The sequence below is a fragment of the Solanum stenotomum genome, chromosome 8 (assembly GCF_019186545.1).
Source record: "Solanum stenotomum isolate F172 chromosome 8, ASM1918654v1, whole genome shotgun sequence".
Taxonomy (NCBI): Eukaryota; Viridiplantae; Streptophyta; class Magnoliopsida; order Solanales; family Solanaceae; genus Solanum; species Solanum stenotomum.
The window spans coordinates 37030807-37042700 of record NC_064289.1 but is presented as its reverse complement, the minus strand read 5'-3'; the positions used below and the strand labels follow the sequence as shown (position 1 = coordinate 37042700).

The 11894-nt window shown below is 33.8% G+C and overlaps 2 protein-coding genes across 3 annotated transcripts in view; one reads left to right on the top strand and one right to left on the bottom strand.

Annotated features, from left to right (window-relative positions):
- The window catches only part of LOC125873377 (vacuolar protein sorting-associated protein 27), a 1193133-nt gene that overhangs the window by 371554 nt on the left and 809685 nt on the right, over window positions 1-11894 (top strand). The gene's annotated exons all lie outside the window — the stretch shown is intronic.
- The window catches only part of LOC125873370 (probable magnesium transporter NIPA9), a 17583-nt gene continuing 14201 nt past the window's right edge, over window positions 8513-11894 (bottom strand). For both annotated transcript variants that reach the window (XM_049554293.1, XM_049554294.1), the window contains exon 9: window positions 8513-8776. In XM_049554293.1, coding sequence (XP_049410250.1) covers window positions 8557-8776 — 220 coding nt within the window. In that variant the 3' untranslated portion in view covers window positions 8513-8556. The remainder of the gene's footprint in view (window positions 8777-11894) is intronic.

Below are 11894 nucleotides of genomic sequence, written 5' to 3'. Positions count from 1 at the left end.
GGGGGGGGGGGGGCTAGAATTTGTTTATAAAAAACCATAAAAGATGGAGGTGGGTGGGTGTAGGAGGAGTAGGGAAGATGAAGGCGGGGTGAGGTGGAAGGGGGGATAAAAGTAGGGTAGGGGGTTAGAAAAAATAAAATAAAATAAAATTAGGGGTGGGAGTGAGTAGATAAAAAATTACTTTAGAAACTTAAGACATATAAATTCATTTTTTAATTCTTCAATCAATGTGGATGAAATATGGGTAATTCATATCCAATCCGTCCATTAATTACCCAAACTATATTTACCCATATAGAATAAGGGCGGATTGGATAATTACTGATTTTTGTTCAAACCATTTTTAACCCTTCCAAATCCAATCATTTGTCACCCCTAACACTACTTTAGGTTGTCAACGTATTTAGTGTGTGGAATTCAAAATGGATTTTTTTACTTGAGCAGCTCGCGGCTTCTTCTTGGACGCCGAGGTGTTTGATCAACTATTCCTATTTCTTTTTCTCAAGTTATGATATAACAAATTTTAAGCCCTCTAGCCTATTTTAATACATGAGCAAAGTGGAAAAGGGTATTAAATAAATGGGAAATTTTTTAAACTGTCAATATTTTAGCATTTAATAGGATATTTATTAAAAATATCAATATTTTAGTTTGTTATGTATCTAATTTTTATTTTTTTATCTGGTTTAATTGAAAGAATACAATTATTTAATAACAGAAATGAGAAATTAAAGGGAGAAAATATTTTAAAAAAAGAATATATCACTTAAAATTCTCATCAGTTACAAATTCAAAAATAAACGACAGAGCACCCATCCCCTTTCTTCATCAAATTCTCCAATATCAATTTTTAAATTTCCATTAATAATACTAACGTTCTATTGAAGTGAATTCGATTAACTTCCATTTTTCTATTTTCGAAGAGGATTTTGAGATACAAATCAGTTTAGAATACAAATTTGGAATGCAAATCAGTTTAGAATACAAATTTGCAATACAAATCAGTTTAGAATACAACTTTTGTTTAAATCAAAAGTTAAAAATAAAAGTGAATAATATTGAATTTGATGAACAATTAAGAAATGACTTTAGAATACAATTTTTGAAATAAAAAATCCAGTTTAGAATACAATTTTTTTTGTTTAATCAAAAGTTGAAAATGAAACTACATGAGTAAAAATAATTGATATACAATATACAAAGTACATTTATTTTGAATACAAATATAGTTGATAACTGAACTTGAACATAACATACAAAATGAATGATTTGAATAGACATGGATACAATATGCTTAAATAAATACAATATTACGAAAAAATACAATTAAAATATAAAGAATACAACATACATATTAGTATGAATACAAATTTAAGTAAGAATATATATCACTTAATTCGCTTATAATTTCATTCAAATAAATGCAATGTTCTAAAAATGCAATTGACATATGAAAAATACAACTGACAATACTAATATGAACACAAATTAAATAGTAGTGAAGTTAATAAAAATAGAGACCCAAAAGAAAATTTACTAAATAAACGATTTTTAAATTGAAACACAAAAATACATAAAAGACTCAAAATATACAAATCAAAACTAAAAAAATGTTGCTATTAACTTAATAAATACAAATCCAATAAGAAGTTATCCGATCAAATGACAATCTGATGCATATATTAGATGATTTCTTATTTTTTTAAGCATAGCTTAGTGGATCCACTTAGTTAAGGATGTCTTATAATTCGGCAGACAATTTTGGCAGCGTGGGCTAGACGTTGTATCATCACATAGCTCATAGTGATGGTTGTCGGTTAGAGAATCTCCCAAATAAGAGTAAAATAGTTAATTATTATATTTTAAAATATATCTGAGTTATTACCTACTGTTTTAAAAGCTTTCTTTGTAATGCATCTTTATTGTTGCTTTTATATTGAACTAAGTTGAGTACTACTTCTGAGTTTAAGTATCTTTGAGTATGTTTGAGTATCCTTGAGTTTGAGTTGAGATGATGTGCGTATGTTCTTCCTTTTTATCAGTTCAAGCTTATGTCTGTGCTTTAGAGTTCCCCTTGCATGTTCGTACATTCCATGTACTGACGCCATTTGGCCTGCATCTTTAATGATACAAATATAGGTAATCAAGATCATCAACATGCGCCCCGTTGATACCATTTACAGTTCCAGAGTTGCTTTGGTGAGCCTCCCTGCTTCTGGAGGATTCAACTTTTATTTTCAGTCTTATTAAGATGTCGTGGGTCTTGTCCCGACGTCTATCATTGACATTAGAGGATTCATAGACAGTAGTAGTTGAGGAGTCTTTTCATTTCCATTGTTAAATGTTTAAGACTTGAGTTGCCTCTTTTGGCCAGTTGAATGTTTTCTTTAAAATATTCTGAGTTATCTATTTTGAGACATTGAGTTAAATCTTTACTTTTGAGGTTTATTTATTGTTGAGTAAGACTTCTGCTGAGAGTTGAGTCAGGCCAAGGATTCGCTTGGGGCAAACAATGGTTCTTGAGTGCTAGTCACGTCCAAGGCGTAGACTCGGGGTGTGACAAAGCGTTCTTTGAACGTCGTCGATTTTGCCAAGAACTTTGTTCTTCCAAGTATGTAAGGCTATCATAGTGTTGTAATAGTTCGTCCTCACACCCTACATCTACTTTATATCAGTAAAAGAGTAATCTAGGGTTCTATCCCTAGTTTTGAGTATTCTTGAGATGAGTTTGAGGTTGAGTTCTAAGTTCTTAAATTTCTGGTTTTGAGTTTCTATTCCTAATTATTGAGGTGTTGTATAGTGTACATTGATATTGTTGAGTTGATTGTTCATGTCTATTTTTCAGCATGAACCCTATCCATGAGTATTCGTTGAGTTCTTATTGAGGATCTTTCAAACAAACATAATCGATTTAAATTGATTTTTTGAGAGACCAAAGAGGAGTTTTGAGAAAGAACCTTTAACATGATTTGAGTAAGAGTATAAGGGAACTAAGTATTCCCAATCGTAACACCTTTTACATTGATAAAAGAGAAACCTTGTTTTCTAAATGAGTAATGAGTTCAGAGATACTTCAGAGCATTACCTTTTTTAAAAGGATATATTGAGAAATTACCTCAAAACCAGAGAAAGAGTATGTTTTATACATTTGAGCATGAATATATATTATTGGGAGTAGTATTGAGCACCGATATAAGGACGGGTTCAGACAACTCAACATCCTCATAAACCATATCGCCAACATGGGTAAAAGGGTCATACCTTTTAGATAATTCCTTATTGCTTAGTGGATCCACTTAGTTGAGAGGTTCTACACCCCGACAAGGTATAAGATAACTCTGAAAGCGTGGTCGAGACGTTGTATCATCATGTAGCTCATAGTGATGGTTGTCGGTTAGAAAATCTGCCAATTAGAGTTAAAGTGTATTTTCATAAATCGCCAATTACGTTGAGTTTAGAGGTGAGTAAGTATTTGTGAATTTATAAATGATTTAATTGAGAAAAATAAAATATTGTTATTTATTTATTTTATTTAATACCGACATCAAGAGGTCAATTTTTATTGTAATTCATTTTTTTCGGGGAAAATTCTGACCTCCAGAGGTCGGTATTTGATTTTTCCGCTTTATTTGCATAAAAACTGACTACATATCAACGTAGTTTCATATTCTAAATATGAATTATTGATGTTTTTGGTTTATTCCACGTATTCTAACTTTTTATTTATAAAAGTATACAAAATTGTTAAACTTTTTTAAACAATTAATTGTAGGTGTAAAATGAAAATTTAGTATTATGCTAGCAAAATTATGATTAATAGGAACATTTTAAACAAACCGACCTCCGGATGTCGCTTTTATTAAAAGTATTTGAATGAAATAAAAATACCGACCTCATGGGGTCGGTTTTTTATATTAATTTATTTTTTAATTTATATAAAAACCGTCATCCGGAAGACGATTTATTTAAAGTTAATTGAAAAAATATTAATTTATTAATTTTATGGAAGTCACTATATAAATATTTTAATGAAAATTAATTTAATAACATACTATTTAATTTTAACGACTTTCGGAAGTCGGTATTATAATATTTTTTGTTTTCTATTTTACACAAAACCGTCCTCCGGAAGAAGATTTAAATAAAATAAAATTAAAATATTTCTCAATTTTGTTTTTTATATTTAATTGATAAAAAATAAAATATTGTTATTTATATATTTTATTTAATACCGACATCAAGAGGTTGATTTTTATTGTAATTCTTTTTTTCGGGAAAAATTCCGACCTCCAGAGGTCGGAATTTTGTTTTCCCGCTTTATTTTGCATAAATTTCTATTTTTTTTTTTATTTTTTATTCTTTTTAACAATACCGACCTCCATTGGAGGTCGGTATTGACTGTTTTTTTAGTAGTGTTTGGGACTTGATTTCTCCCTCATTCTAAGTCCAAATTTGATGATTCCAGTGGCTACATCGAGTGATTTTTCGAGGAGAACATCGTGGTATTGTTGGAATTCATTGTAGACCTTCCATTTCTGGTAAATTTACTGATTTGAGTTGTTGTCCCATTTCTAGTTCTTGAGAAAATCCGGGTTTTGGTTACATGTTGATATTGTGATGTTCCAGAGCCCCAAATTGTGTCCCATTTTGGGACATGATCTCGGGGAACTGATTAGGACCTATATTTGGGGTTAATTCTAAAATTTCTAGCGCGGGTCCCACTTTTCTCATTTTGACCCCAAAATTGGTCTGTCTCCGTTTCTTGCGATTTTAGTGTATAAACGACCGTAATAACATTGTGACTCTATTTGAAGCACGCATGATCGGCCTACAGGTAGGCTACAACTTCCCTCTCTTAGATTGAGCTCGAGCATGTGAATGCATGTTGATTAGTTGGGATTTGGGTTGGGTAGTTATTGAATCATGCATAGGTGTTTAGAAATCATGTTTTCGGCCAATTTCAGGAATATTGGGTAACTGTTAGCATGCTATGTGTTATTAATTGACCCTCTTTGCTATGTGGAGTACATGTATGCTTGATTACTATTTATTGAAGCATGTTGGGCCTTAGTTTAGGTTTGACTAGGTCTTGTCTTAGAAATGCGTGATTCGGAACTGATAGGCCTTAGTTTTACCTCGACCTCGCTCGGTCAGCTTAGATCCATGTAGACTGGTGTAGCAGACTTGAGTCTGATAGTTTGGGCCTTAACTAGGCGATATGCTTGCTCGGACGATACTTATCCTTATTGCTCCGATGCTACGGCTTCACGAGTTACGTCGACGACACTGGGTTCCGCTTCGTGATTTGAAGTTGGTTTTCAATTCGGTTCCAAGGACTTACATTGATTGGCTAAGTGTGAAAGGCGTTCTACGTACGGACATTTATGATCATGGATTGATTGGGACTCTTTCAGCAGCTACATTGGCACCTTTGTCGGGCATTCGGATTCGAGCTCCGGCCTCGACTTCATTGATATTTTCGAAGAGCATCTGGTTCAAGGTTCGGCCTTGATCACCTGGATACTTATATAGAGCATCCGCTTAGAGGTCCTGCCTCAGTTACTTGAAACTTGTGATTGGTTACTTGAGTACTTCTGGTGAGCATCCGATTCAGGGTCTGGCCTCCGTACTGTCAGATTCTACTAATTGGGTTTGATGTTCTGGTTCAATGTTCTCTGGTTTTGGGTTCTGTTCTCTTTAGTTATAGTTATTTTGTGTACTCGTCGGGCATATAGGGGGTCCGTTTGGGTTTTTATTTAAACTTGCGCACGAGTGAACCTTCTGTGCTTATGTGGGTCCAGTTAGGTGTAGTTAGCTTATAGATTACTTTAGTTAGTTTTTTCTACACTCGTGTGCATTCCATTGTTTACTTGGACTTCCGCTCTTGACCTCTATTTGTGCTATTCCTTCTTTTCATATTGCCTTTACTCTTCAAACTCAGTCGACCTATGATGCCTACTGGGTACCTGTTGTTTTGGTACTCATGCTACACTCTGCATCTGTTTTCGTGATACAGGTTCGAGCACCAGGGGCCAGTATTGACATCATTCTTGGAGCAGTCTGATCCGGAGACGGGGGTGAGCACACTGCGTTTTGTACTATTTCAGTCTTCATCTGTATATATAGACTTGTCTTGTACCTTTCGAGACAGTCCACTTTTATGCGGTCCACTTTTGGGACTTGTACTCGTTTTGTTAGTAGCTCTGTACTAGTTACTTCCAGGTTCTGGGAGGGATCTTTATTTGTATATATATGTTTTGGTTTGCTTCCACCTGTTTATATTGTTATCTTAAATTTTGCCTACTCTTGTTTAGTTTCTGCCCACAGACCCATTACTTGTTCTTGTTGTTCCGAGTTACGGGTTAGCTTACCTACTAGTGGGTTATAGTAGGTGCCATCATGACTCGAGAAATCGGGTCGTGACAGCCTTGTCCCTAAGGCAAGAGTAATAGAGCATCTAATAAATCAAGACATAATATGGTAGTGTCAAGTCTTGTCCATGGGGCTTAACTTGTTTGGAAGTTCTTGGGCTAACAAGTCTTACCTCTAGGGCAATAGTTATAGAGTATCTTATAAATTAAGACACAATGTGATATTGCCAAGTTTTTCCCTTGGGGTTTAACTTGTTGGTTGAATGTCCTTGGGCTAAGAGGCAAGAGTTATAGAGCATATGATGAATCAAGACACAATGAAGTAGTATCAAGTCTTACTCGTGGGGCATAACTTATGAAGTTCTTGGTCTAAGTCTTTCCTCTAAGACAAGACTTATAGAGCATCTCATAAATCAAGACACAATAAGACATTAACAAATGTTGCACATAGGATGTAACTTGTTCTTTGAAAGTCTTTGGGCTAAGTAATGCCTCTACGGCAAGAGTTATAGAGTATCTTATGAAATTTCAAACCATATTATATATTCCTTGAGACTAGAGATAAATTGTATTTAAAAGAAGTACAAAATGTATAAATAAATAATTATTTATTTCCATACTTAAAGAAATAAAAAGAAAGAAAACACGACTAGAAAGGAAAAAAATAGATGGTCAATCAGAAATTATTATGTTTGCGATTCTTCATCCACCGATGGATAAAATGCTCCAGTTTTCCATTCTCATATGAGGCCGGAAAGTGGATTGGGAACAGAACCATAAATGAGAAAAAGGGGGAATGCCATTCCATTCTTAACATCTTTCGCAACCTTTCTTTCACAGTGGGAGAGAAAGTTTCCAGGTTGGATTTTTGTAGATGAAATAGTACTAGTTGGGTAGATAGAGGTGGTGAAATCTAACCTTTGCATCGATCTTCTTTAGCAGAGCTGCCTGGTGATCCCTAGGTTGCAGCACGTCCAGTTGTTAACTCCTCGCGCCGCTGCCGCCGTTCCTAAAACAAAAAAATAGAAGGAAAAGAAAAAAAAAGGAAAAAAGAGAAAACAAAAAGAATAAGAAGGAAAAGAAAAAAAAACGTAAGAAAAAATAAAGATAAAAAAGAAGGAAAAGATAAATAATTTTTTTTTAAAAAAGAAAAAAGACAAAATCGACAAAAAAAAATATTCCCTCCTTTCACAAAAAATGACCTAGTTTGACTTGGCACGGAGTTTAAGAAAATAAAGAAGACTTTTAAATCTTGTGGTCCTAAATTAAAAGTATGTCAAATGTATAAAATTGTCATTTAACCTTGTGATTTTAAATATGTCACGTGGAAAGCTGAAATTAAAATGTTACCAAAAAAATAAAGAGGTCATTCTTTTTAAAACAAACTAAAAAGGAAATGAGGTCATTATTTTTTAAACGGAGGGAGTATATCTTTTTGTTCCGTTAGTTATCCAAAATACAACTATTTCCTTTATTTTGTTAGGTTTGGAGAATAATTATGTCTAAAGAATTTTATTTAAATGAATGAACACTATTTTTGCCAGACTTTTCTTATAGGACAAAATATCTACCACCTGTTCATTCAATAAGATATCATTTATCTCCCCTATCATATATCTTAGGATTCCTAAATCTTTAAATAAGATTTTCTCTAACCATATATTTTAAAATTTCTTAATTTAGACTGTTATGAAAATATTAAACAATAATTTGGTAGAATATTTTAAAATGAAGTGCAAATTTAAATAATTGATTTTGTTCAAAAAAAATTCAATTATATTTTGCTTAAAACGAAAACCAAATCAAATCAAACAAAACAAAAGGAACAACTTATCTCTGATGGAATATTTTAATGAAGTGCAAATTTAAACAATTGGTTTGGTTAAAAAAAAAAATCGATTATATTTTGCTTAAAACCAAAAGCAAAAGCAAAAGCAAAACAAGAAGAACAATTTAGTTGGATTTTCATTGATTCTCTGCCCACCATGTTTACAAAATAAGTAAATAACACTGAAGAGACAGACAGAAGAAGTGTAAGAATATTAAGTGACCATTCAATTCTCATGTATATGAATCCTCAGCCTCAAACAACCTGCACTCTACTGTACATACCAAATACAATGTGATTACTAACAATAGCCCTCAAGGTACATATACAAGTCCAACTTTTGAGTAATGACACAGTTCAAGCTTTAGCTTTAGAGGGAGTTGCTATCAAATGATGTAAAGTTGACGCCTGGATAACAGTGCTAGGACTAGTATCTCTACTCCGTGTTGGCACAGATTGCCTAACACCTATGTTTTTGTCAACCCCACTTCTTACAACATGTATCCAAGACCGTGGAAGGCTTCTCACCAACCGTGTTGAAGCTACCAGCAGAATCACACCAACAATGATGCACATCCTGTACACAAACATCTCAACATCAACAGCATTTCTTTTGGTACAGCAAAAGATCTCCAATTCCCTTATAAATGTAGGAATCCCAGGAAGACGACCAAGGCATTTAAATAACAGCCATATAAACCATGAATACAAAAGACGGAACACTCTAATTTAACATGGTGAACTGATGTGCACTTATTTCCAAAGAAGGAAAAAAAAATAATCAGCTGTGTACTTTAGTTCAAAACATTTTTTAATGCACTAATAATATGATGGGACTTATGGACATTCCGAACAATAGAACAATATCAAGTTTCTAAAGAAACAACTTACAAACAAACTTTCTGTGATTAAAAGTTACAGATGACCCGCATTGATTCTTTCAAATGCAAACGTTTTTCTCATTAAAATTTTAAAAGAATTTAAAGGTAATATTAGGTTCACATATCCCACCAAAAGATACATGTTTTCAACATTTCTCTTAAAACTATCTTCTTAATAAACATGTAAGGTGAAAACAAGTCATTCCAATTTCTTTTTTGATAACACTGGTGTTGAGGCCAACTAGTGCACTTAAAAAATTCCACAAAGTATTTTCCCACTGACAAAGGCAGTGGCGTAGCAAGGAATTTCATCAAGGACGTTCAAACTTTTGAAAGATGTCAATTAAAGTTTTTGATGCACGTGCACCAAAAGTTGTAAATCAAACAGCACAATATTTAACTAAACCATAATAAGAATTGTAACAGAAACACAATTTTATAAAATCAAGACTAACATAAAGAAGTCCACAAAAGAAATCCTATTAGTAAAAGACAAAGTATATTCGTTTCTCTTGATGAGGTTTCATCTCTTAAAATATTTTTATAATACTCATTAAAAATAACACGAAATAATTTTCTTTCTACACAAGGCACTGCCCCATCCTAAACTTCATCATCCATTCGATTCTGCAGGTTTACTGTTAAATTTTCTTTTGTAGAGTTTGACTATTAAATTTTCAGAATTGTTTAATAAACAATTTTCAATTAAAAACTACTTCTAACATTGCATGTTTACTTTTTACACAATTTTTAGAGGTATTTTGTAAGAATAATTGAAAAATGTAGTTAATATATATTGAAGAACTTTATATTTTGTCCCCCAAGGCCTTAGCTCGAGTGGCAAAAGGTGGAGGATATCTAGCTTAGGTCACAGGTTCAAGCCCCACACTACGCAAAGCGAAGCCTGGTATTTAAATGGAGAAGGGTAGAGGGGCGGACCCATTATCCACCAAGTTTAGAAGGTTCTGATAGGTCCAAAGGGCGGGTCACAGATGGATTTCTTGGTTATCAAAAAAAAAAAAGAACTTTATATTTTGAATGGTAAAAATTGAATTTTATGGAGTAATAGTTATTACCACCAGTTACTAGTGCATCAGAAGTAATAATCTTGTGAATTCATTGACTGTTATAGCTGATTGATTAATTAGAACTGATTTTTTGAAGTCTTTTGCATGAGATAATGAGAAGAAAACGCTAGATGATAATCACTATCAGTTTGGACAAAAATCTCTAAAATGATATGATTATTGGAAAAGAATTTGCACAGTTATTTTCAACCTGGACCTTATTTAATTAAAATTTGTATTGATTAGATTAAAAATAAAAGGGAGCTACAGTGCAGAGTGAAAAACTATCATCCATCGGAAGATTGAATGATTTTTCAATTCGATCCATGTATGTAATAAAATAGAGTACCTTATTTCTTTTTATCTTTTCCGGCAATTGTAACTTTTATGTTTGTAAACTGAATATTTTGTGATTAGCTATTTGAAAACATAATTATGTGATTTGGTGAAAAGAAATTCATAATCATATAAACATTTATGAAATTACCCTTTACAAGAATAAACATCCAGTAAAACAACTTTTCAGTTATTCCCGCAGCACAGTACACTAAGTACCATTGAACCAACTACCAAGCATTAAATGAAGAAGATAAAAAGGGTGCGAAAAACAAAATTCAAAACAAAAAAAAAACTAATCTAAAAAACCACCATAGTTAGAGTTTATATAATTTCTCCATTGCGGATTGTCGTTTGAAGAATAAATTAACGCTTATACTATATATATACATTATCCTTTAATGCATAATTTTGCACGTAGAAGGTAAAAGAGTGAAAGAAGTAGACATGAGGGTAAGTAGGTGAAGTGTAATAGAAGTGAGACGATGCACTACATTTTTCAAAAAGAAAGGTCTCCCTCACATGCCAAGTCATATGTGTCCCTCACCCACCATAAAAATTTTCGCATCAGTGATGTGTTGGATGAGACAGATGTGGAAGTGAGACTTGACGCACAGATCATTCCTAAGAAGGAAAGTTTTAAGTATCTTGGGGCTGTAATCCAAGGGAGTGGTGACATCGATGATGATGTCACACATCGCATTGGGGTTGCGTGGATGAAATGGAGGCTTGCCTCTGGAGTACTGTGTGATAAGAAAATTCCACCAAAACTTAAAGGTAAGTTCTACAGAGTGGTAGTTAGACCGGCCTTGTTGTATGGAGCGGAGTGTTGGCCAGTCAAGAATGCACATGTCCAAAAAATGCATGTTGCGGAGATGAGGATGTTGAGATGGACGTGTGGGCACACTAGGAGCGACAAGATTAGGAATGAGGTTATCCGGGAGAAGGTGGGAGTGGCCTCTGTGGTGGACAAGCTGAGGGAAGCGAGACTGAGATGGTTTGGACATTTGAAGAGACGGAGCGCAGACGCCCCAGTGAGGAGGTGCGAGGTAATGGTGGTAGAGGGTACACGGAGGGGTAGAGGTAGGCCCAAGAAGTATTGGGAAGAGGTGATTAGACAAGACTTAGCTAGGCTTCACTTCACCGAGGACATGACTCTAGATAGGAAGGAGTGGAGGTCGCGTATTAAGGTGGAAGGTTAGTAGGGTTAGCGTGTTGCCGTCCCTCGCGAGGGTATGGGCTGTTAGCGTTTGGAGTAGTCCTAGCCGTTATGTTGTTTACTGCGTTTCACTCCTCACATTACTTTCTTGTTGTTATTGTTTCATTTGTTGACTATACACTATCTTTTGGATTGGTTATGTTTTATTTATAGCTCTCCTGTCACTTAGATTTGATGTTCTTGAGCTGAGGG